General features: G+C 45.0%; 1 protein-coding gene across 1 annotated transcript in view; it reads right to left on the bottom strand.

The window, feature by feature from the left end:
- The window catches only part of LOC128691029 (major facilitator superfamily domain-containing protein 6), a 159,143-nt gene that overhangs the window by 11,383 nt on the left and 123,020 nt on the right, over window positions 1-24,740 (bottom strand). Inside the window, exon 9 of the mRNA XM_070080197.1 lies at window positions 22,783-23,034. Coding sequence (XP_069936298.1) covers window positions 22,783-23,034 — 252 coding nt within the window. The remainder of the gene's footprint in view (window positions 1-22,782; window positions 23,035-24,740) is intronic.

Raw genomic sequence — 24,740 nt, 5'->3', positions numbered from 1 at the left:
CACCATGCGTCACTCACACCTCACCATGCATCACTCACACCTCACCATGCATCACTCACACCTCACCATGCATCACTCACACCTCACCATGCATCACTCACACCTCACCATGCATCACTCACACCTCACCATGCATCACTCACACCTCACCATGCGTCACTCACACCTCACCATGCGTCACTCACACCTCACCATGCATCACTCACACCTCACCATGCATCACTCACACCTCACCATGCATCACTCACACCTCACCATGCATCACTCACACCTCACCATGCATCACTCACACTTCACCATGCATCACTCACACCTCACCTTGCATCACTCACACCTCACCATGCATCACTCACACCTCACCATGCATCACTCACACCTCACCATGCATCACTCACACCTCACCATGCATCACTCACACCTCACCATGCATCACTCACACCTCACCATGCATCACTCACACCTCACCATGCATCACTCACACCTCACCATGAATCACTCACACCTCACCATGAATCACTCACACCTCACCATGCATCACTCACACCTCACCATGCATCACTCACACCTCACCATGTGTCACTCACACCTCACCATGCATCACTCACACCTCACCATGCATCACTCACACCTCACCATGCATCACTCACACCTCACCATGTGTCACTCACACCTCACCATGTGTCATTCAGACCTCACCATGTGTCATTCAGACCTCACCATGTGTCACTCACACCTCATCATGTGTCACTCACACCTCACCATGCGTCACTCACACCTCACCATGCATCACTCACACCTCACCATGCATCACTCACACCTCACCATGCATCACTCACACCTCCCCATGAATCACTCACACGTCACCATGCATCACTCACACCTCACCATGCATCACTCACACCTCACCATGCATCACTCACACCTCACCATGCATCACTCACACTTCACCATGCATCACTCACACCTCACCATGCATCACTCACACCTCACCATGCATCACTTATACATCACCATGCATCACACACCTCACCATGCATTGCTCACACCTCACGATGCGTCACTCGCACCTCACCATGCGTCACTCACACCTCACCATGCATCACTCACACCTCACCATGCATCACTCACACCTCACCATGCATCACTCACACGTCACCATGCATTACTCACACCTCACCATGTGTCACTCACACCTCACCATGTGTCACACCTCACCATGTGTCACTCACACCTCACCATGTGTCACTTACACCTCACCATGTGTCACTCACACCTCACCATGTGTCACACCTCACCATGTGTCACTCACATCTCAACATGTGTCACTCACACCTCACCATGTGTCACTCACACCTCACCATGTGTCACACCTCACCATGTGTCACTCACACATCACCATGTGTCACTTACACCTCACCATGTGTCACTCACATCTCACCATGTGTCACACCTCACCATGTGTCACTCACATCTCAACATGTGTCACTCACACCTCACCATGTGTCACTCACACCTCACCATGTGTCACTCACACCTCACCATGTGTCACTCACACCTCACCATGTGTCACTCCCACCTCACCATGCTTCACTCACACCTCACCATGCATCACTTATACCTCACCATGCATCACTCACACCTCACCATGCATCACTCACACCTCACCATGCATTGCCCATGCCTCACCATGCATCACTCACACCTCACCATGCATCACTTATACCTCACCATGCATCACTCACACCTCACCATGCATTGCTCACACCTCACATTGCATCACACATCACCATGCGTCACTCACACCTCACCATGCATCACTCACACCTCACCATGCATCACTCACACCTCACCATGCATCACTCACACCTCACCATGCATCACTCACACCTCACCATGCATCACTCACACCTCACCATGCATCACTCACACCTCACCATGTGTCACTCACACCTCACCATGTGTCACTCACATCTCACCATGTGTCACACCTCACCATGTGTCACACCTCACCATGTGTCACTCACATCTCACCATGTGTCACACCTCACCATGTGTCACTCACACCTCACCATGTGTCACTCACACCTCACCATGTGTCACTCACACCTCACCATGTGTCACTCACACATCACCATGTGTCACTCACACCTCACCATGAGTCACTCACATCTCACCATGTGTCACACCTCACCATGTGTCCCTCACACCTCACCATGTGTCACTCGCACCTCACCATGCGTCACTCACACCTCACCATGCATCACTCACACCTCACCATGCATCACTCACACCTCATCATGCATCACTCACACCTCACCATGTGTCACTCTCACCTCACCATGCGTCACTCACACCTCACCATGCATCACTCACATTTCAAAATGCATCACTCACACCTCACCATGCATCACTCACACCTCACCATGTGTCACACCTCACCATGTGTCGCTCACATCTCACCATGTGTCACTCACACCTCACCATGTGTCACTCACACCTCACCATGTGTCACTCACACCTCACCATGTGTCACTCACACCTCGCCATGTGTCACTCACACCTCACCATGTGTCACTCACACCTCACCTTGTGTCACACCTCACCATGTGTCACTCACACCTCACCATGTGTCACTCACACCTCACCGTGCGTCACTCACCCCTCACCATGCATCACTCACACCTCACCATGCATCACTCACACCTCACCATGCATCACTCACACCTCACCATGCATCACTCACACCTCACCATGCATGACTCACACCTCAGCATGCGTCACTCACACCTCACCATGCGTCACTCACACCTCACCATGCATCACTCACACCTCACCATGCATCACTCACACCTCACCATGCATCACTCACACCTCACCATGCATCACTCACACCTCACCATGCATCACTCACACTTCACCATGCATCACTCACACCTCACCATGCATCACTCACACCTCACCATGCATCACTCACACCTCACCATGCATCACTCACACCTCACCATGCATCACTCACACCTCACCATGCATCACTCACACCTCACCATGCATCACTCACACCTCACCATGCATCACTCACACCTCACCATGCATCACTCACACCTCACCATGAATCACTCACACCTCACCATGAATCACTCACACCTCACCATGCATCACTCACACCTCACCATGCATCACTCACACCTCACCATGTGTCACTCACACCTCACCATGCATCACTCACACCTCACCATGCATCACTCACACCTCACCATGCATCACTCACACCTCACCATGTGTCACTCACACCTCACTATGTGTCATTCAGACCTCACCATGTGTCATTCAGACCTCACCATGTGTCACTCACACCTCATCATGTGTCACTCACACCTCACCATGCGTCACTCACACCTCACCATGCATCACTCGCACCTCACCATGCATCACTCACACCTCACCATGCATCACTCACACCTCCCCATGAATCACTCACACCTCACCATGCATCACTCACACTTCACCATGCATCACTCACACCTCACCATGCATCACTCACACCTCACCATGCATCACTCACACTTCACCATGCATCACTCACACCTCACCATGCATCACTCACACCTCACCATGCATCACTCACACCTCACCATGCATCACTCACACCTCACCATGCATCACTCACACCTCACCATGCATCACTCACACCTCACCATGCATCACTCACACCTCACCATGCATCACTCACACCTCACCATGCATCACTCACACCTCACCATGAATCACTCACACCTCACCATGAATCACTCACACCTCACCATGCATCACTCACACCTCACCATGCATCACTCACACCTCACCATGTGTCACTCACACCTCACCATGCATCACTCACACCTCACCATGCATCACTCACACCTCACCATGTGTCACTCACACCTCACCATGTGTCATTCAGACCTCACCATGTGTCATTCAGACCTCACCATGTGTCACTCACACCTCATCATGTGTCACACCTCACCATGCGTCACTCACACCTCACCATGCATCACTCACACCTCACCATGCATCACTCACACCTCACCATGCATCACTCACACCTCCCCATGAATCACTCACACCTCACCATGCATCACTCACACCTCACCATGCATCACTCACACCTCACCATGTGTCACTCACACCTCACCATGCATCACTCACACCTCACCATGCATCACTCACACATCACCATGTGTCACTCACACCTCACCATGCATCACTCACACCTCACCATGCATCACTCACACCTCACCATGCATCACTCACACCTCACCATGTGTCACTCACACCTCACCATGCATCACTCACACCTCACCATGCATCACTCACACCTCACCATGCATCACTCACACCTCACCATGCATCACTCACACCTCACCATGCATCACTCACACCTCACCATGTGTCACTCACACCTCACCATGCATCACTCACACCTCACCATGTGTCACTCACACCTCACCATACATCACTCACACCTCACCATGTGTCACTCACACCTCACCATGCGTCACTCACACCTCACCATGCATCACTCACACCTCACCATGCATCACTCACACCTCACCATGCATCACTCACACCTCACCATGCATCACTCACACCTCACCATGAATCACTCACACCTCACCATGTGTCACTCACACTTCACCATGCATCACTCACACCTCACAATGAATCACTCACACCTCACCATGCATCACTCACACCTCACCATGAATCACTCACACCTCACCATGCATCACTCACACCTCATCATGCATCACTCACACCTCACCATGTGTCACTCACACCTCACCATGCATCACTCACACCTCACCATGCATCACTCACACCTCACCATGCATCACTCACACCTCACCATGCATCACTCACACCTCACCATGTGTCACTCACACCTCACCATGCATCACTCACACCTCACCATGTGTCACTCACACCTCACCATGCATCACTCACACCTCACCATGTGTCACTCACACCTCACCATGCGTCACTCACACCTCACCATGCATCACTCACACCTCACCATGCATCACTCACACCTCACCATGCATCACTCACACCTCACCATGCATCACTCACACCTCACCATGAATCACTCACACCTCACCATGTGTCACTCACACCTCACCATGCATCACTCACACCTCACCATGAATCACTCACACCTCACCATGCATCACTCACACCTCACCATGCATCACTCACACCTCACCATGAATCACTCACACCTCACCATGCATCACTCACACCTCACCATGCATCACTCACACCTCACCATGAATCACTCACACCTCACCATGCATCACTCACACCTCACCATGCATCACTCACACCTCACCATGCATCACTCACACCTCACCATGTGTCACTCACACCTCACTTTCCACGTACATATACTGTCTTTTAACCTGTGTATGAAGAAAGTCAATAAGGTCCCAGGACCCAAACCTTGGCTAATATGTACTTGTGTTTGCTTAAGTATTTTTTAAATCTAGTTAGGACTTATCTCCAAGTACACAGGTCTTCTATCCAAGTACACAGGTCTTCTATCCAAGTACACAGGTCTTCTATCCAAGTACACAGGCCTTCTATCCAAGTACACAGGCCTTCTATCCAAGTACACAGGCTGTGGAGAAATTTTCTCCAGGAGGGGGGTATCAGCCCTGTAGCGTCTGGGCAGACTAACTTTGACTCTACTACGAGACACTGACGCCAGGATAACCAGCAAAGGACACTGATCTGTGCGTTAGTGTGAATAAAGTGTCTCACACAACACAATAAACACTTAGAGAAGTGTGATCAGCTTCTCTTGTGATACATTGTGAACAATAAAAACTAATCTTGTTGAACATAGTGTACCAGTGTGCGTTTCCTAGACAATGGAAGACGTGGACATCCAAGGACACTTCAGCTTCTATCAAGTCACCGATATCTGTCGAAGGTGTTGAGAACACCATAGCTCACGTTACAAAGAGCAAGGTATGTTACGAATTTCTTGTAGATCGGGGGATTGCGCAATTCTTGAGTCACAAGGAGTTTGTAATCAACCTATAATCGGCAGTAAGGTGTGGACTTTTGAGTCCAAACAAGTAAGTATTCGTCAGCCATGATCGAATGAAATATGCTGACATAACACCCCCTAGGGGTAATATACTTACGAATTGTATCTCTTGACAGCCCACTGTTGTGATGGTTTCGACAGCATCTAGACCTCGTCTGCAGGGACGGCTGTGTAGACGATTTGCTGTCATTTATCAGCTAAGTGTTCATTATACATATTTATAATGAACACAGCAGGTAAGGCCTAATTCTCAACAGAGCTTTGGTCGTGCTCGAACCGGATAAAGACCACACTGTGGTCCAAATATGTTGCACTACAGTGTACAAATAACCTATGTGCCAAGGTCCTTCGAAAAAAGCTGTAAAACTAGTGTTTTACAATATAAATCAGTATAAATGAGTCCCTCCAGACTCAATCACAGAGAATGGGCAGCCAAAAGAAAACGGGCGTTCACCCAGCGTTCACCCAAAGGAAAACGGGCGCTCACCCAGCGGACACCCAAAGAAAACGGGAGCTGGGTGACTCACCCACATCCTGCATCCACTGCTCCAATCTGGAGAAAATGCTGACTTAAGACAACACCAAGTGATGATGTTTGTCTGAGTGTATATATATACACAGTGTTTATAATGTTTATAGACAGAAATTAAGAGACAAGATTGTGTTAAAGTTTGTTTCTTATAGATCTACCTGTTATATTAAAGGAACTTATATATAAAGTGTAAGCTTTCAAATATATATTAACAGTGAAATTTATATATGTGTAAGTAATATTCACGTGTGATTTACAGTTATACATTGACATTTATAGTGTATAATGAATGAAGTGTATAATATCGTTATTTACGATTAATCATCATGGTCAGGCTGACACAGCAACTCTAAGCCGTAAACATCAGCCACATGTACCCTGTACCCTCATGATCATTAACCCTGAGGTTAAGCTTAGTGGGTCAGTAGTGTCTGACTCGATTATTGCTGACTTAAGCATAACAAAAACTCAGCTGTTTATAGCAGTACAGTGTTTTTTAAACACTCTAAGTGTGGTGCTAGAATTTTCAGTATACCATTAAAATGGCTTGTTTGAAAACTCAGTTTCAGTCTTTACAGACTAAGATTACACAATTAGAAAATCTAATTTCAGTCTGTCTAGGATTAACCCAAGATACAAACATAGATTTTGATGATCTTGAGGTCAAGTTTGAATTATTTACACAACGTATGAAAATAATTAATTCAGACTATACACATTATGAAAATAAATTTCTTGAATCAGATCCATCTGAAGATGAAATTAAAAATGTTTTGGATACTTTTAGTGATCAACAATTAAGGTGGACAGGAGTACAGGCTATCTGCCGTAAAACTCTGTCACAGAGACCTACTGTACCTAGTGGTCAAACACCTGTTACACCTGTAACAACAACAAGTGTCCCATTACCAAGCTTACCTACATTGTCATTACCTATTTTCCAAGGTCATAATTATGAAGAATTCATTAGTGGTTTTCAATCCATAGTAAATTCACGAACTGACATAGACGAGATTGCTAAGTTCAATTACCTTAAATGTCTTGTGAAGGGAGAACCCTATGAACTGATTAAGTCATTTCCGGTGGTCAAAGGCAATTATCAACTAGCCTTACGTGTCTTAGCAGACAATTACTTTGATGCTGACAAGGCTAGAGTTAGACATGCAGTCTTAATATCAAGCTTGAAGCCACCCAAACATTGTTTTTCAGATTTACAGGCATTTAGAATTACATTAGACAATAGTCTCAGATCTCTAGATGCTAAATATGACCTAAGACAATGTGATTGGTTTATCAGTGGTATTGTACAGGATAAGCTGTCACCACAAACTATTGAACGATTAAACATTATGTTCAATAAACGCTATTTAACTTGTGAAGAAATTAGCAATGGTTTACAAACAATAGTTTCATGCATGCAAGCAACGAGACAAGATGAAAAATCCACAAATCCCGTGGATAACAAACCTTCAACTCAGTATAAAAAGAGTATACCTACTCCCACTAAACCACATAATGGGAAATCCCATATAGGCATTTATCAAGCTGTAAATACAACAGACAGTAAACAAACTGTCACACATAAACGTACTCCAAAATGTGTACTTTGTGATGGAACACATTGGGCACAGTATTGTAGTCAATACACATCAATGGAGGCACGTAAACAACGTGTTCATCAGCTGAAAAGATGCATCAAGTGTTTAGGTGAACACAAGGGAGGAAAATGCTCACTGAAGAAGTGTTTTAAATGCAAGGGTATGCATCATACAGCATTATGCCCAAATACTTTTGCTGAACAGCAGCAGACTTCCACAGAATCAGGAAGTCAACAAGCAACAGCATTAAATGTGAGAGATAAGTTTAAAGCAACTGCTCTCCCGATAGCTCGAGTTGAGTTATCTAATAAATTACACAAAACCAATGTGCTAACACTATTTGATCAAGGCTCACAAAGGTCCTTCATAAGAAGATCAGTGTTGCAGAAACTGAATAAACAACCCTATGCCAAAATACAGTTAGATATAGCTGGGTTTTTCCACAATTCTGGTAAACAGACATATGACCTAGCCAGAATCACTGTTGGTCTAGGAAACAGGAAAAAGACAGTAGAAGCTGTGGTAGTAGATGATTTGCCTAAGTCTGTGCAGATCCAGGGATTAAAAGAAACAGTTGCAGCACTGAAAGCAGCTAAGGTCAAGTTAGCCTGTCCTGACATACAGACGGACACAATTAGTCCAATTGATTTAATCATTGAAAGTGATTATTATCACTGTTTTGTGCAAAATATAGTAAGTAAACATGAGGTTCACTTGCTGAAAACAGCAGGAGGCCACATGATATGTGGTCCCATTCCCTCTCAAAGTGGGAAAGAAGCTGATATTGATTCAGTGGAAAATGTACTAGTTACGAGAATAACCGCTGATCATGTACCACAGCAAAAATTATCATTACTGGAAGAAATGAATGAACCAGTTGATAAGTTGTGGGATTTAGATGCGATAGGTATTGATGTAAATAAACCAAGCCCACAAGAGTCTCAGACTTATAACCAATATTTGGACACTGTCAAATATAAAGATGGACAGTATTGGGTTAGGTTACCATGGAAATTAAATCCACCACATCTGCCTAGCAATTATCGCATGGCTTTCGGACAGATGAAAGCACAAATACATGAGCTCAGGAAGAATCCAGAGCTACTGACTGTCTATGATAATATCATACAAGAACAGTTGGACAATAAATTCATTGAGGAAATAGTCGAAGATAAGTTGAAGACAAACGCTCATTATCTCCCGCACCATGGAGTCAGAAAAGATTCTGAAACCACTCCACTACGTGTTGTATATAATTGCAGCGCACGTGCAAATAAAGATATAGCAAGTCTTAATGACTGTCTGATGACCGGACCCTCACTAACTGAGAAGCTTGGAGACGTGCTTATGAAATTTCGCACAAACCCATATGCCTACACGGCTGATATTTCCAAAGCTTTCTTAAGAGTAGGACTACAAGAAATAGATAGAGATTATACTCGATTCTTGTGGCCTGAAAATCCACATGATCCTCAAAGTCCTGTGAAAACTTATCGTTTCAAATCAGTATTATTTGGTGCAACATCCTCTCCATTCTTACTAGAAGCTACTCTAAATACACATTTGAAGAAATCTGAAAGTCCCTTCAAAGAAGTCTTAAAGAAAAGTTTCTATGTGGACAATCTTCAAGGTACTGTGAATAAAGAGGAGGATTTGAAATCCTTATACAGAGAAGCTAACAAGGAGATGAAAGAAGCAAATATGCCTCTAAGGATGTGGAATACAAATTCAAAGCAATTAAGGGAACTTATCAAAGAAGATTTCCCTGAAACTGAAATTCCTGATTGCAACAATATGCTGGGACTTAATTGGAACACACAGGAAGATACTTTGAGTCTCAAAGGGATAAACAATAAACCATGCAGTACACTCACTAAACGTAGTTTACTGTCAGAGGTATCACAATGTTTTGATCCTCTAGGACTCGTCTCACCAATTACCATAAAGGGTAAAATGCTTATGCAAGATGCATGGAAACTCAAAATTGGATGGGATGAGAACTTGCCTCTAGAAATGAGTCAAGCATGGGATGAAATATCCAAGGAGTTTAAACAACTTCATCAAATTAAATTTCCCAGACAAATAGGTCAAGAGGGAAACAAGTACACATTACATGTGTTCTGTGATGCGTCAACCAGAGGTTATGGCGCTGTAGCTTACATGAGTAATGCTGAAGGAAGTACACTAATTACTTCAAAGGCCAGGGTAGCACCCTTGAAGGTCAGAACAGTACCACAATTGGAACTGACAGCACTCTATGTAGGTACAAAACTAGCTGTCTATCTCAACAAAGTACTTGATCATCTCACTATTGAGAAAACCGTGATCTGGTGTGATAATGAAGCAGTTCTCCAGTGGTTAAGAAATAATAAGAGTAAGTTGGTCTATGTACAGAACAGAGTAGCAGAAATAAAAGAGATGCAGAGAGATTATCTCTTTCTCCACGTCTCTACCCAAGAGAATCCAGCTGACATGTTGTCACGTGGTGTCCCACTCAAGAAATTTGTGGATAATAAATTATGGCTCCACGGACCGAACTGGCTCTCTGATGAAAATAACTGGCCTCAGCAAAAAGCTCACATTATGCCAGAAGAAACAGTCTGCTTGAACACAGCAGAAGTAAGTTGTGTAAATACTGCAGACACACCAGAAATAGTCATTGATGGATCTAATTACTCATCTTTGGGTAAACTCTTAAGAGTTACAGCTCTTGTCTTTAAATTCATTAAAGGAATAAAACCTGATTATGAATGTCTTGAACCCATTAAATACTGGGTGAAACTAATACAGAAAGACGTTTTCTCTACAGAATATAAATTTCTAGAAACACAAGATAAATCCCCAAAGAAACCTGTCATGATTAATTCTTTAGGACTTTATCTCGACTCAGAAAAGATTATGAGATGTCGAGGAAGAATTCATAATTCTTCACTACCTAAAGAAGCCATACATCCAATATTGATCCCCAAGAATCATTGGCTAACAAAACTGATTGTGCAAAACGCCCACAGTAACGTGTTACATGGTGGGGTAGCTGACACACTTTGTCATATACGACAATCCTACTGGATACCTCAAGGTCGACAAAGTGTGAAAAAACAAATAAAGGACTGTATTACTTGTCGTCACTACGATATGCGAGTATGTCAGTATCCAGGTCCACCTCCATATCCCTCTGAAAGAGTTTGTCATATCACTCCATTTGAGGTGACAGGTGTAGATTACACTGGACCAATAATTTTAACCAAAACAGTTGACAAAGTTCCCATCAAGGTGTACATCTGTTTGTTCACTTGTGCTACAACTAGAGCAGTACATCTAGAAGTAGCCACTGACATGTCTGCTGAAACCTTTATCAAATTATTCAGAAGGTTTGCAGCCAGAAGGGCATGTCCCAGACTGATGATTTCAGATAATGAAACGAACTTTGTTGCTGGTGCTGCTTATATAAGCAAGATCTTTGATCAGCTAGAAGTACAACAGATGCTGAATCAACGCAGATGTCGTTGGAGATACATTCCTCCTAAATCTCCATGGCACGGCGGATTTTATGAAAGAATGATCGGCATTGTAAAAAGTTGTTTAAGGAAGACTCTTCATCGTCAGAGAATAGACTTAGAAGAATTCCGTACAGTTGTGACTGAAATAGAAAATAGAGTCAACAACAGACCTCTAACTTATGTTACCGATGATCTGGACAATTTAGAAGTGTTAAGTCCATCTCATTTACTCCATGGCAGAAGGCTCGAACCTGTTCCTCCCATGAATGATAAAGAAATCATAGAGGATCCTACTTATTTCGAACCTGAGCAACTCAGATGTAAATTCAAACACCTTAATAAAGTGATTGAACGTTGGGAGAAAATTTGGCGAGAAGACTATCTCACCTCATTGAGAGAACACTTCTATGGAGCTGGTGTTCCTGAAAATCATAAGTCCTTAAGACCTGGTGACATAGTGATTATCGACAATGATGGTCCGAGGTCTGAATGGCCACTTGGAAAAATTGTGACCATATATCCTGATGCAAATGGAATCATCAGGACAGTTGATGTTTTGAGCAAAGGTGTAGTGAATAAGCGGACAATAAATAAACTAGTGCCGTTAGAATTACACAGTGTTGAAAACAAAATTAGTGATTCTCCAGAAACCACACAGACTAAAGCTGTTCAGAAAAGACAAGCAGCAGTGGTGGCGAGTGAGAAAATTAAATTAATGTTAAGTGATGAATAGTTCACCTGCAGCGAACCTCCGCCGCCCCCCAGTGTGGAGAAATTTTCTCCAGGAGGGGGGTATCAGCCCTGTAGCGTCTGGGCAGACTAACTTTGACTCTACTACGAGACACTGACGCCAGGATAACCAGCAAAGGACACTGATCTGTGCGTTAGTGTGAATAAAGTGTCTCACACAACACAATAAACACTTAGAGAAGTGTGATCAGCTTCTCTTGTGATACATTGTGAACAATAAAAACTAATCTTGTTGAACATAGTGTACCAGTGTGCGTTTCCTAGACAATGGAAGACGTGGACATCCAAGGACACTTCAGCTTCTATCAAGTCACCGATATCTGTCGAAGGTGTTGAGAACACCATAGCTCACGTTACAAAGAGCAAGGTATGTTACGAATTTCTTGTAGATCGGGGGATTGCGCAATTCTTGAGTCACAAGGAGTTTGTAATCAACCTATAATCGGCAGTAAGGTGTGGACTTTTGAGTCCAAACAAGTAAGTATTCGTCAGCCATGATCGAATGAAATATGCTGACATAACACCCCCTAGGGGTAATATACTTACGAATTGTATCTCTTGACAGCCCACTGTTGTGATGGTTTCGACAGCATCTAGACCTCGTCTGCAGGGACGGCTGTGTAGACGATTTGCTGTCATTTATCAGCTAAGTGTTCATTATACATATTTATAATGAACACAGCAGGTAAGGCCTAATTCTCAACACAGGCCTTCTATCCAAGTACACAGGTCTTCTATCCATGTACACAGGCCTTCTATCCAAGTACACAGGCCTTCTATCCAAGTACACAGGCCTTCTATCCAAGTACACAGGCCTTCTATCCAAGTACACAGGCCTTCTATCCAAGTACACAGGCCTTCTATCCAAGTACACATGTCTTCTATCCAAGTACACAGGCCTTCTATCCAAGTACACAGGCCTTCTATCCAAGTACACAGGCCTTCTATCCAATTACACAGGTCTTCTATCCAAGTACACAGGCCTTCTATCGAAGTACACAGGCCTTCTATCCAAGTACACAGGTCTTCTATCCAAGTACACAGGTCTTCTATCCAAGTACACAGGCCTTCTATCCAAGTACACAGGCCTTCTATCCAAGTACACAGGCCTTCTATCCAATTACACAGGTCTTCTATCCAAGTACACAGGCCTTCTATCGAAGTACACAGGCCTTCTATCCAAGTACACAGGTCTTCTATTCAAGTACACAGGCCTTCTATCGAAGTACACAGGTCTTCTATCGAAGTACACAGGCCTTCTATCCAAGTACACAGGCATTCTATCCAAGTACACAGGCCTTCTATCGAAGTACACAGGTCTTCTATCCAAGTACACAGGCCTTCTATCCAATTACACAGGCCTTCTATCGAAGTACACAGGTCTTCTATCCAAGTACACAGGCCTTCTATCCATGTACACAGGCCTTCTATCCAAGTACACAGGTCTTCTATCCATGTACACAGGTCTTCTATCCAAGTACACAGGTCTTCTATCCAAGTACACAGGTCTTCTATCCAAGTACACACGTCTTCTATCCAAGTATACAGGCCTTCTATCCAAGTACACAGGCCTTCTATCCAAGTACACAGGTCTTCTATCCAAGTACACAGGTCTTCTATCCAAGTACACAGGTCTTCTATCCAAGTACACAGGTCTTCTATCCAAGTACACAGGCCTTCTATCCAAGTACACAGGCCTTCTATCCAAGTACACAGGCCTTCTATCCAAGTACACAGGCCTTCTATCCAAGTACACAGGCCTTCTATCCAAGTACACAGGCCTTCTATCCAAGTACACAGGTCTTCTATCCAAGTACACAGGCCTTCTATCCAAGTACACAGGTCTTCTATCCAAGTACACAGGCCTTCTATCCAAGTACACAGGCCTTCTACCCAAGTACACAGGTCTTCTATCCAAGTACACAGGCCTTCTATCCAAGTACACAGGCCTTCTATCCAAGTACACAGGCCTTCTATCCAAGTACACAGGCCTTCTATCCAAGTACACAGGTCTTCTATCCAAGTACACAGGCATTCTATCCAAGTACACAGGTCTTCTATCCAAGTACACAGGTCTTCTATCCAAGTACACAGGCCTTCTATCCAAGTACACAGGCCTTCTATCCAAGTACACAGGCCTTCTACCCAAGTACACAGGTCTTCTATCCAAGTACACAGGCCTTCTATCCAAGTACACAGGCCTTCTATCCAAGTACACAGGCCTTCTATCCAAGTACACAGGTCTTCTATCCAAGTACACAGGTCTTCTATCCAAGTACACAGGCCTTCTATCCAAGTACACAGGCCTTCTATCCAAGTACACAGGTCTTCTATCCAAGTACACAGGCCTTCTATCCAAGCACACAGGTCTTCTATCCAAGTACACAGGCCTTCTATCCAAGCACACAGGTCTTCTATCCAAGTACACAGGCCTTCTATCCAAGCACACAGGCCTTCTATCCAAGTACACAGGCCTTCTATCCAAGTACACAGGCCTTCTATCCAAGTACACAGGCCTTCAATCCAAGTACACAGGTCTTCTATCCAAGTACACAGGCCTCATATCCAAGCACATAGGCCTTTTTTCAAAGCATATAAGTACAGAGATCTTCTTCCAAGTACATAAGTCTCCCGTTCTTTCCAAGCAATGAACTCAGACTTACAACAGGTGGTTAACAACACTGCCAGTGCACTCTCTCCTGCCTTTGTTGTGACAACACTGCCAGTGCACTCTCTCCTGCCCTTGTTGTGACAACACTGCCAGTGCACTCTCTCCTGCCTTTGTTGTGACAACACTGCCAGTGCACTCTCTCCTGCCCTTGTTGTGACAACACTGCCAGTGCTCTCTCTCCTGTCCTTGTTGTGACAACACTGCCAGTGTACTCTCTCCTGTCCTTGTTGTGACAACACTGCCAGTGCTCTCTCTCCTGCCCTTGTTGTGACAACACTGCCAGTGCACTCTCTCCTGTCCTTGTTGTGACAACACTGCCAGTGTACTCTCTCCTGTCCTTGTTGTGACAACACTGCCAGTGCTCTCTCTCCTGCCCTTGTTGTGACAACACTGCCAGTGCACTCTCTCCTGCCTTTGTTGTGACAACACTGCCAGTGCACTCTCTCCTGCCCTTGTTGTGACAACACTGCCAGTGCACTCTCTCCTGTCCTTGTTGTGACAACACTGCCAGTGTACTCTCTCCTGTCCTTGTTGTGACAACACTGCCAGTGCTCTCTCTCCTGCCCTTGTTGTGACAACACTGCCAGTGCACTCTCTCCTGTCCTTGTTGTGACAACACTGCCAGTGTACTCTCTCCTGTCCTTGTTGTGACAACACTGCCAGTGCTCTCTCTCCTGCCCTTGTTGTGACAACACTGCCAGTGCACTCTCTCCTGACTTTGTTGTGACAACACTGCCAGTGCACTCTCTCCTGCCTTTGTTGTGACAACACTGCCAGTGCTCTCTCTCCTGCCCTTGTTGTGACAACACTGCCAGTGCACTCTCTCCTGACTTTGTTGTGACAACACTGCCAGTGCACTCTCTCCTGCCCTTGTTGTAACAACACTGCCAGTGTACTCTCTCCTGTCCTTGTTGTGACAACACTGCCAGTGTACTCTCTCCTGTCCTTGTTGTGACAACACTGCCAGTGCACTCTCTCCTGCCCTTGTTGTGACAACACTGCCAGTGCTCTCTCTCCTGCCCTTGTTGTGACAACACTGCCAGTGCTCTCTCTCCTGCCCTTGTTGTGACAACACTGCCAGTGCTCTCTCTCCTGCCCTTGTTGTGACAACACTGCCAGTGCTCTCTCTCCTGCCCTTGTTGTGACAACACTGCCAGTGCTCTCTCTCCTGCCCTTGTTGTGACAACACTGCCAGTGCTCTCTCTCCTGCCCTTGTTGTGACAACACTGCCAGTGCACTCTCTCCTGCCCTTGTTGTGACAACACTGCCAGTGCTCTCTCTCCTGCCCTTGTTGTGACAACACTGCCAGTGTACTCTCTCCTGCCCTTGTTGTGACAACACTGCCAGTGCACTCTCTCCTGCCCTTGTTGTGACAACACTGCCAGTGCACTCTCTCCTGCCCTTGTTGTGACAACACTGCCAGTGCACTCTCTCCTGCCCTTGTTGTGACAACACTGCCAGTGCACTCTCTCCTGCCCTTGTTGTGACAACACTGCCAGTGCACTCTCTCCTGCCCTTGTTGTGACAACACTGCCAGTGCTCTCTCTCCTGCCCTTGTTGTGACAACACTGCCAGTGTACTCTCTCCTGCCCTTGTTGTGACAACACTGCCAGTGCACTCTCTCCTGCCCTTGTTGTGACAACACTGCCAGTGCACTCTCTCCTGCCCTTGTTGTGACAACACTGCCAGTGCTCTCTCTCCTGCCCTTGTTGTGACAACACTGCCAGTGCACTCTCTCCTGCCCTTGTTGTGACAACACTGCCAGTGCTCTCTCTCCTGCCCTTGTTGTGACAACACTGCCAGTGCACTCTCTCCTGCCCTTGTTGTGACAACACTGCCAGTGTACTCTCTCCTGCCCTTGTTGTGACAACACTGCCAGTGCACTCTCTCCTGCCCTTGTTGTGACAACACTGCCAGTGCACTCTCTCCTGCCCTTGTTGTGACAACACTGCCAGTGCTCTCTCTCCTGCCCTTGTTGTGACAACACTGCCAGTGCACTCTCTCCTGCCTTTGTTGTGACAACACTGCCAGTGCACTCTCTCCTGCCCTCGTTGTGACAACACTGCCAGTGCTCTCTCTCCTGCCCTTGTTGTGACAACACTGCCAGTGCACTCTCTCCTGCCCTTGTTGTGACAACACTGCCAGTGCACTCTCTCCTGCCCTTGTTGTGACAACACTGCCAGTGCTCTCTCTCCTGCCCTTGTTGTGACAACACTGCCAGTGCACTCTCTCCTGCCCTTGTTGTGACAACACTGCCAGTGCACTCTCTCCTGCCTTTGTTGTGACAACACTGCCAGTGCACTCTCTCCTGCCTTTGTTGTGACAACACTGCCAGTGCTCTCTCTCCTGCCCTTGTTGTGACAACACTGCCAGTGCTCTCTCTCCTGCCCTTGTTGTGACAACACTGCCAGTGCACTCTCTCCTGCCTTTGTTGTGACAACACTGCCAGTGCACTCTCTCCTGCCCTTGTTGTGACAACACTGCCAGTGCTCTCTCTCCTGCCCTTGTTGTGACAACACTGCCAGTGCTCTCTCTCCTGCCCTTGTTGTGACAACACTGCCAGTGCACTCTCTCCTGCCCTTGTTGTGACAACACTGCCAGTGCTCTCTCTCCTGCCCTTGTTGTGACAACACTGCCAGTGCTCTCTCTCCTGCCCTTGTTGTGACAACACTGCCAGTGCTCTCTCTCCTGCCTTTGTTGTGACAACACTGCCAGTGCACTCTCTCCTGCCTTTGTTGTGACAACACTGCCAGTGCTCTCTCTCCTGCCTTTGTTGTGACAACACTGCCAGTGCACTCTCTCCTGCCTTTGTTGTGACAACACTGCCAGTGCTCTCTCTCCTGCCCTTGTTGTGACAACACTGCCAGTGCACTCTCTCCTGCCTTTGTTGTGACAACACTGCCAGTGCTCTCTCTCCTGCCCTTGTTGTGACAACACTGCCAGTGCACTCTCTCCTGCCCTTGTTGTGACAACACTGCCAGTGCACTCTCTCCTGCCCTTGTTGTGACAACACTGCCAGTGCTCTCTCTCCTGCCCTTGTTGTGACAACACTGCCAGTGCACTCTCTCCTGCCTTTGTTGTGACAACACTGCCAGTGCACTCTCTCCTGCCCTTGTTGTGACAACACTGCCAGTGCGCTCTCTCCTGCCTTTGTTGTGACAACACTGCCAGTGCACTCTCTCCTGCCCTTGTTGTGACAACACTGCCAGTGCACTCTCTCCTGCCCTCATTGTTACAACACTCCTGGTGCACTGTCTCCAGCCCTCGTTTTGACAACACTGCCAGTGCACTCTCTCCTGCCCTCGTTGTGGCAACACTCCCAGTGCACTCTCTCCTGCCCTCATTGTTACAACACTGCCAGTGCACTCTCTCCTGCCCTCGGTCTGACAACACTCCTGGTGCACTCTCTCCTGCCCTTGTTACAACACTCCCAGTCCACTCTCTCCTGCCCTTGTTACAACACTCCCAGTGCACTCTCTCCTGCCCTCATTGTTACAACACTGCCAGTGCACTCTCTCCTGCCGTCATTGTTACAACACTGCCAGTGCACTCTCTCCTGCCCTCATTGTTACAACACTGCCAGTGCACTCTCTCCTGCCCTTGTTGTTACAGCACTGCCAGTGCACTATCTCCTGCCCTCGTTCTGACAACACTCCTGGCGCACTCTCTCCTGCCCTTGTTACAACACTGCCAGTGCACTCTCTCCTGCCCTCATTGTTACAACACTGTCAGTGCACTCTCTCCTGCACTCATTGTTACAACACTGCCAGTGCACTCTCTCCTACCCTCATTGTTACAACACTGCCAGTGCACTCTCTCCTACCCTCATTGTTACAACACTGCCAGTGCACTCTCTCCTGCCCTCATTGTTACAACACTGCCAGTGCACTCTCTCCTACCCTCATTGTTACAACACTGCCAGTGCACTCTCTCCTGCCCTTGTTGTGACAACACTGCCAGTGCACTCTCTCCTGCCCTCGTTGTTACAACACTGCCAGTGCACTCTCTCCTACCCTCATTGTTACAACACTGCCAGTGCACTCTCTCCTACCCTCATTGTTACAACACTGCCAGTGCACTCTCTCCTACCCTCATTGTTACAACACTGCCAGTGCACTCTCTCCTGCCCTCATTGTTACAACACTGCCAGTGCACTCTCTCCTACCCTCATTGTTACAACACTGCCAGTGCACTCTCTCCTGCCCTCGTTGTTACAACACTTCTAGTGTTGTAACCATACCAGAAGGTTGTTTCAGGGGTCAATGCCCCTGTGACCTGGTCTATGACCAGGCCTCATATTGGATCAGGGTTTGATGAACAGGCTGTTACTGCTGGCAACATGCAAACCAACATATGAACCACAACCTGGCTGGTGCCTGTCCAGCTCCCTCTTGAAGATAACCACAGGCAGTGGCTGAATTACATTTCTGGGGCCCCCTGAAGCTTGAACTGTTATTGGGCCACTTGATAGCCAGCAATGACATCTGGGTAACCATTGTCGTCTTTCTTAACCCTTAAATTACCTGGAGAGAGTTCCGGGGGTCAACGCCCCCGTGGCCCGGTCTGTGACCAAACGTATATATAAGTTTTTTCAACATCTGAAAGTATGTAAAAAAAATTGAACGTCGATCTGTTTGGACTGTTTAAGGGTTAATGGGGTTGTTCCTCGACACATCACAAATTTTGAAACATCTTAACCACTTCATTTCAGATTATCATAAAAATTGTTATACAGTGGACCCCCGGTTAACGATATTTTTTCACTCCAGAAGTATGTTCAGGTGCCAGTACTGACCGAATTTATTCCCATAAGGAATATTGTGAAGTAGATTAGTCCATTTCAGACCCCCAAACATACACGTACAAACGCACTTACATAAATACACTTACATAATTGGTCGCATTCGGAGGTAATCGTTATGCGGGGGTCCACTGTATTGGATTATCTCAAAGTTACTGGTATGAATAGAAATTTACTGTGACTTATAGTTTTTAAGTTTAATAAAAAATTACTGAAATATTTCTCTCAGTGTTGAAGATTTTAAAAAATTATTTTTTCTTATAAATGGTGGAGAATCTTTTTCCAATGGTGATGACACCAAAAATATGAAATTTTATGGAAAACTTATGGAATTACGCTCTTGCAAGGTTAGCGTTCTCGGCGATATTTACGCATCAGCAATTTAGCTCCACTTTGAGCCCTATTTTTGGCCTATCTCATTGTTCCAATCAACCAAACTCATAAATATATCACTAAACTATGTTTGTTCTACCTATTGAGTACAAGAAACTGCCCATTTACCAACTTCAACTACCAAATAAAGTGATAAGAAATTGGTAATTCAGCCAATTTCATACAGAATTCAAGTACAGTGGACCCCCAGTTTACGATATTATTTCATTCCAGAAGTATGTTCAGGTGCCAGTACTGACCGAATTTGTTCCTGTAAGGAATATTGTGATTTAGATTAGTCCATTTCAGACCCCCAAACATACATATACAAAAACGCACTTACATAAACACACTTATATAATTGGTCGCATTGGGAGCTGATATTAAAGTGGGGGTTCACTGTACAAACATTCTTAGCACTAAAATAACATTTTCTCTGTTCATGAGTCACATCTCCAGGTCTCTCTTATATTACACTTACTTTCCATTCTGAATTTTTATTCACACAAAAAATAGAAGATTAACTGTTATGCAGATTATTGCATTATTGTAAAAATGGTATAAATAATACCAATGCATTTGTGAAAGTATATTAGACCCACCAGTTGATGTGTACTGGATGCGTGATGTGATTTCTTTACTCTTGAACATCAGCAAAAATAGAACGTTTCTGCTACTTTGAGCTCAATTTCAAGGTACTTTTACTCTGTAAATTATTTAAAATCTTCTCTAATTCTGTAATATATCTTCCATTCTATCAAATGAGACCAAGAAAACGAGAATTCAACCATAAATACCAAACGAAAATACATCGTAAATTCGCTGTTTGAAATGAAAAACACAGTGAAGTTTTTCTCTCATTATGCACTGCGTGCAGCAGGATTTTTTTTTACTGCACACACTGACCACTCAGACCCATTTTTTCATATGTAGGCCTACCAGTTATCTCTCACAAGACAGGAAGAAACCAGAATTTTAGTGTACTATTACGGGGCTGACACTGGCTTGCAAGCCATAATATTACAGGACCGAGAATGAAAGGGTTAACAATGACTGCAGGTCCTTGATCTGTATTCCCTGGAATGCAGGAGAGAGAGATACATGATAAGATACACTTGGAAGGTCCTGGAGGGATTGGTACCAAACCTGCGCACGAAAATCACTCCCTATGACAGCAAAAGACTCGGCAGGAGATGCAACATTCCCATGATAAAAAGCAGGGGCGCCACGAGTACACTGACAGACAACGCAATAAGTGTCCAAGGCCCAAGACTGTTCAACTGCCTCCCAGCATACATAAGGGGAATTACCAATAGACCCCTGGCTGTCTTCAAGACCCCTGACTGTCTTCAAGACCCCTGACTGTCTTCAAGACCCCTAGCTGTCTTCAAGACCCCTGGCTGTCTTCAAGACCCCTGGCTGTCTTCAAGACCCCTGGCTTGAAGACAACCAGGGGTCTTGAAGACAACCAGGAGTCTTGAAGACAGCCACAGGTCTTGAAGACAACCAGGAGTCTTGAAGACAGCCACGGGTCTTAAAAACAGCCAGGGGTGTATTTGCAATCCCCTGTATGTATGGTGGGAGGCAGCTGAACAGTCTTGGGCCCCTGACACTTGCGTTGTCTTCTACTCACAGGTAAAATACACTGTGTAATATGATTGAGCCTTTCAACACAACTCTCTTGGGTTCACCAGCACCTGCATGAAATTCTCTAATGTTCCAGGTGTGTTTGCAGGTGTTTAGCAGACCTCAAGGCCACTAGGTTGCTGAATGAGGCACATAAGCAAATGTTGCACATGTGTCTTATTTATCTATAAAGACACCCTGAAGTTGTACATGTGTCTTATTCATCAATAAGGATTCAGAGGTGTTGTACATGTGTCTTATTCAACAATAAAGACACGCAGGTGCTGTCCATGTGTGCTATTCATCTATAAAGACACCCAGATGTTACACGTGTCTTATCGACTGGACAGTCAATAAGTTGCTTACTGGACAGTCCGTAAGTCAAGAACAAGACAGTCCATAAGTTGAGAACTGCACAGACCATAAATCACAGACTGGACAGTCCATAAGTCATGGGTTGGACAGTCCATAAATTGAGGACTAGAGAGTCCATAAGTTGAGGACTGGACAGTCCATAAGTCCAAGACTGGACAGTCCATAAGTCATGGGTTGGACAGTCCATAAATTGAGGGCCAGACAGTCCATAAGTCACAGACTGGACAGTCCATAAGCCACAGACTGGACAGTCCATAAATTAAGGACTAGAGAGTCCATAAGTTGAGGACTGGACAGTCCATAAGTCCAAGACTGGCCAGTCCATAAGTCATGGACTGGACAATCCATAAATTGAGGACCAGACAGTCCATAAGTCACAGACTGGACAGTCCATAAGTCACAGACTGGACAATCCATAAATTGTGGACTGGCCAGACAACTGGTACCATCCAAGCCGACTCACCGACACTGTCGTAGCAGATGTTGACCAGACTCTGGACGATGGTGCTAGTCCCTGGCGGAGAGACACTGGCTGAGTGGGCCACGATGGCCGTGTATCCCAAGCCAAAACAGGGCCCATTGAGCAACTCGACCAGAAGGGTGGCCCACACCGGTCCGTGTGCCCCCACGATAGACAGGCCCAATAGACGGAAGAAGTAGAGGATGAAGACCAGTGAGGTGACATAGTTGGCACCCATTTGCTTAGTGAACCAATCTGCAGGCAGGAGTGTAATTATTATTATTATCATTATTATTATTATTATTATTATTATTATTATTATTATTATTATTATTGTTTATATTGACATTATTACAGTAGACCGTTATATTACATTATACAGTAGGGCCCTGCTTTACGGCATTTCACCTTACGGCATTCCGTTAATACGGAGATTTCAAATTATGACCAAAATTTGCTATATGGCATGCAGTCCTTCAAATATGGTGCGCCCCACCCCGTTTGTTTACATTCTCTGTGAGCACATCTATTATGTCTGGAAACTTGCCAAAATTTCAAGTGTTTTAAAGTTATTGTGTATTTTACATGTGCTCTGATAATTATGCTTATGTGTACCTGTACCTCAATATACTTACACACTGTGCTGGCGTGTAGGTACACATTAAAATTACTAAGTCTCTCTACTCATGTCGCCGTAGAAATGCTACGTAATAATAATCTCTCTTGGGCATTTTAAATTTCTTATTTTATGTAAATATAGATACAGGAGGGCCCCACTTATACGGCGGGTTAGGTTCCAGGCTACCGCCGTAAAGCAGAAACCGCCATAAAGTGGAACACCCTTTTTTTCCACTTACAAATGCATACAAACACTAGATAATAAGTTTACACTAACATATATTATGTTAGCAATAGAACCAGGCATCAAAAAAACAATAGAAAAGTACAATACACACATAGTGCACTCATTACTTACCTTAAAATATTTATAGTCTTAATCTAGGGTGAGACAAGTGGTATTTATTGTAAGAAATCAAGTGTGGTATGTATGGTAGTCAGCCAGGCTACCATACCAGGCCACCCCACCCACACATACTATTCTATGATATTTAAGCATCCCAGAGCGATAAAATGTATATACAGTTCACTCATTACTTACCTTAAAATATAGGGTGAGATGAGTAGTATTTATTGTAAAAAATCAAGTGTGGTATGTATGGTAGTCAGCCAGGCTACCATACCAGAGAGAAAGAATGAGTGCATGAGAGAGTACAGGCGCAGAGTTATGTAAACAAACCAGGCGAAGGTAAGTTTTGTAAACAGTGTACACGTCTGGTTTGTGTACAAGTTACATTGTGTACAGGTTGTCTCTACATTGATACGGTAGAATAAATAAAGAAGAACACTCCCATTCTCATGTAACATCATTTTGAGAAGAAATGATGCTCTGAGTGAAGGCAATGGAAGTAAGTCACTCTGACTTTTTTGGGTTATCCTAGGTTCTCTACACATATGTTGTTATGTATTTATGTTATGTATCGTGTTTATTATATAATTTTGAAAAAAAATATCACGGATGGATTAATGAAAATGTGTATATTAACGTAATATACAACATTTAATGATACACCGAGCTCAGACAGCGTAAACAAACAAACTGAACAGGTTGTGGACGATCACTCGGTCAGGCGAAATAGACGGTATTAATACGTGTCCAGTTTTAGTTCATTCATGTACATTTGTAAGAGTTTGTGAAGCTTTTACCTTATAATATTTTTATTATAATAATTAAATCACGAAACAAATACTCTTACACTGTGTACACGTTAGTACAGAATTATAGCTATAAAGTGAAGGCATACGAAAGGAATATTTTTCTACAGTTATCCCTAGTAACAGGTGACGGGCTAGAGAAAACGTAATTCTTCCGAAACTTCTACAAACCGTTTGGTAAACATCTC

The sequence above is a fragment of the Cherax quadricarinatus genome, unplaced genomic scaffold (genome assembly GCF_038502225.1).
Source record: "Cherax quadricarinatus isolate ZL_2023a unplaced genomic scaffold, ASM3850222v1 Contig216, whole genome shotgun sequence".
Classification (NCBI taxonomy): Eukaryota; Metazoa; Arthropoda; class Malacostraca; order Decapoda; family Parastacidae; genus Cherax; species Cherax quadricarinatus.
Note: the sequence above shows the minus strand (reverse complement) of the source record. Positions and strands in the feature narration are given on the sequence as shown.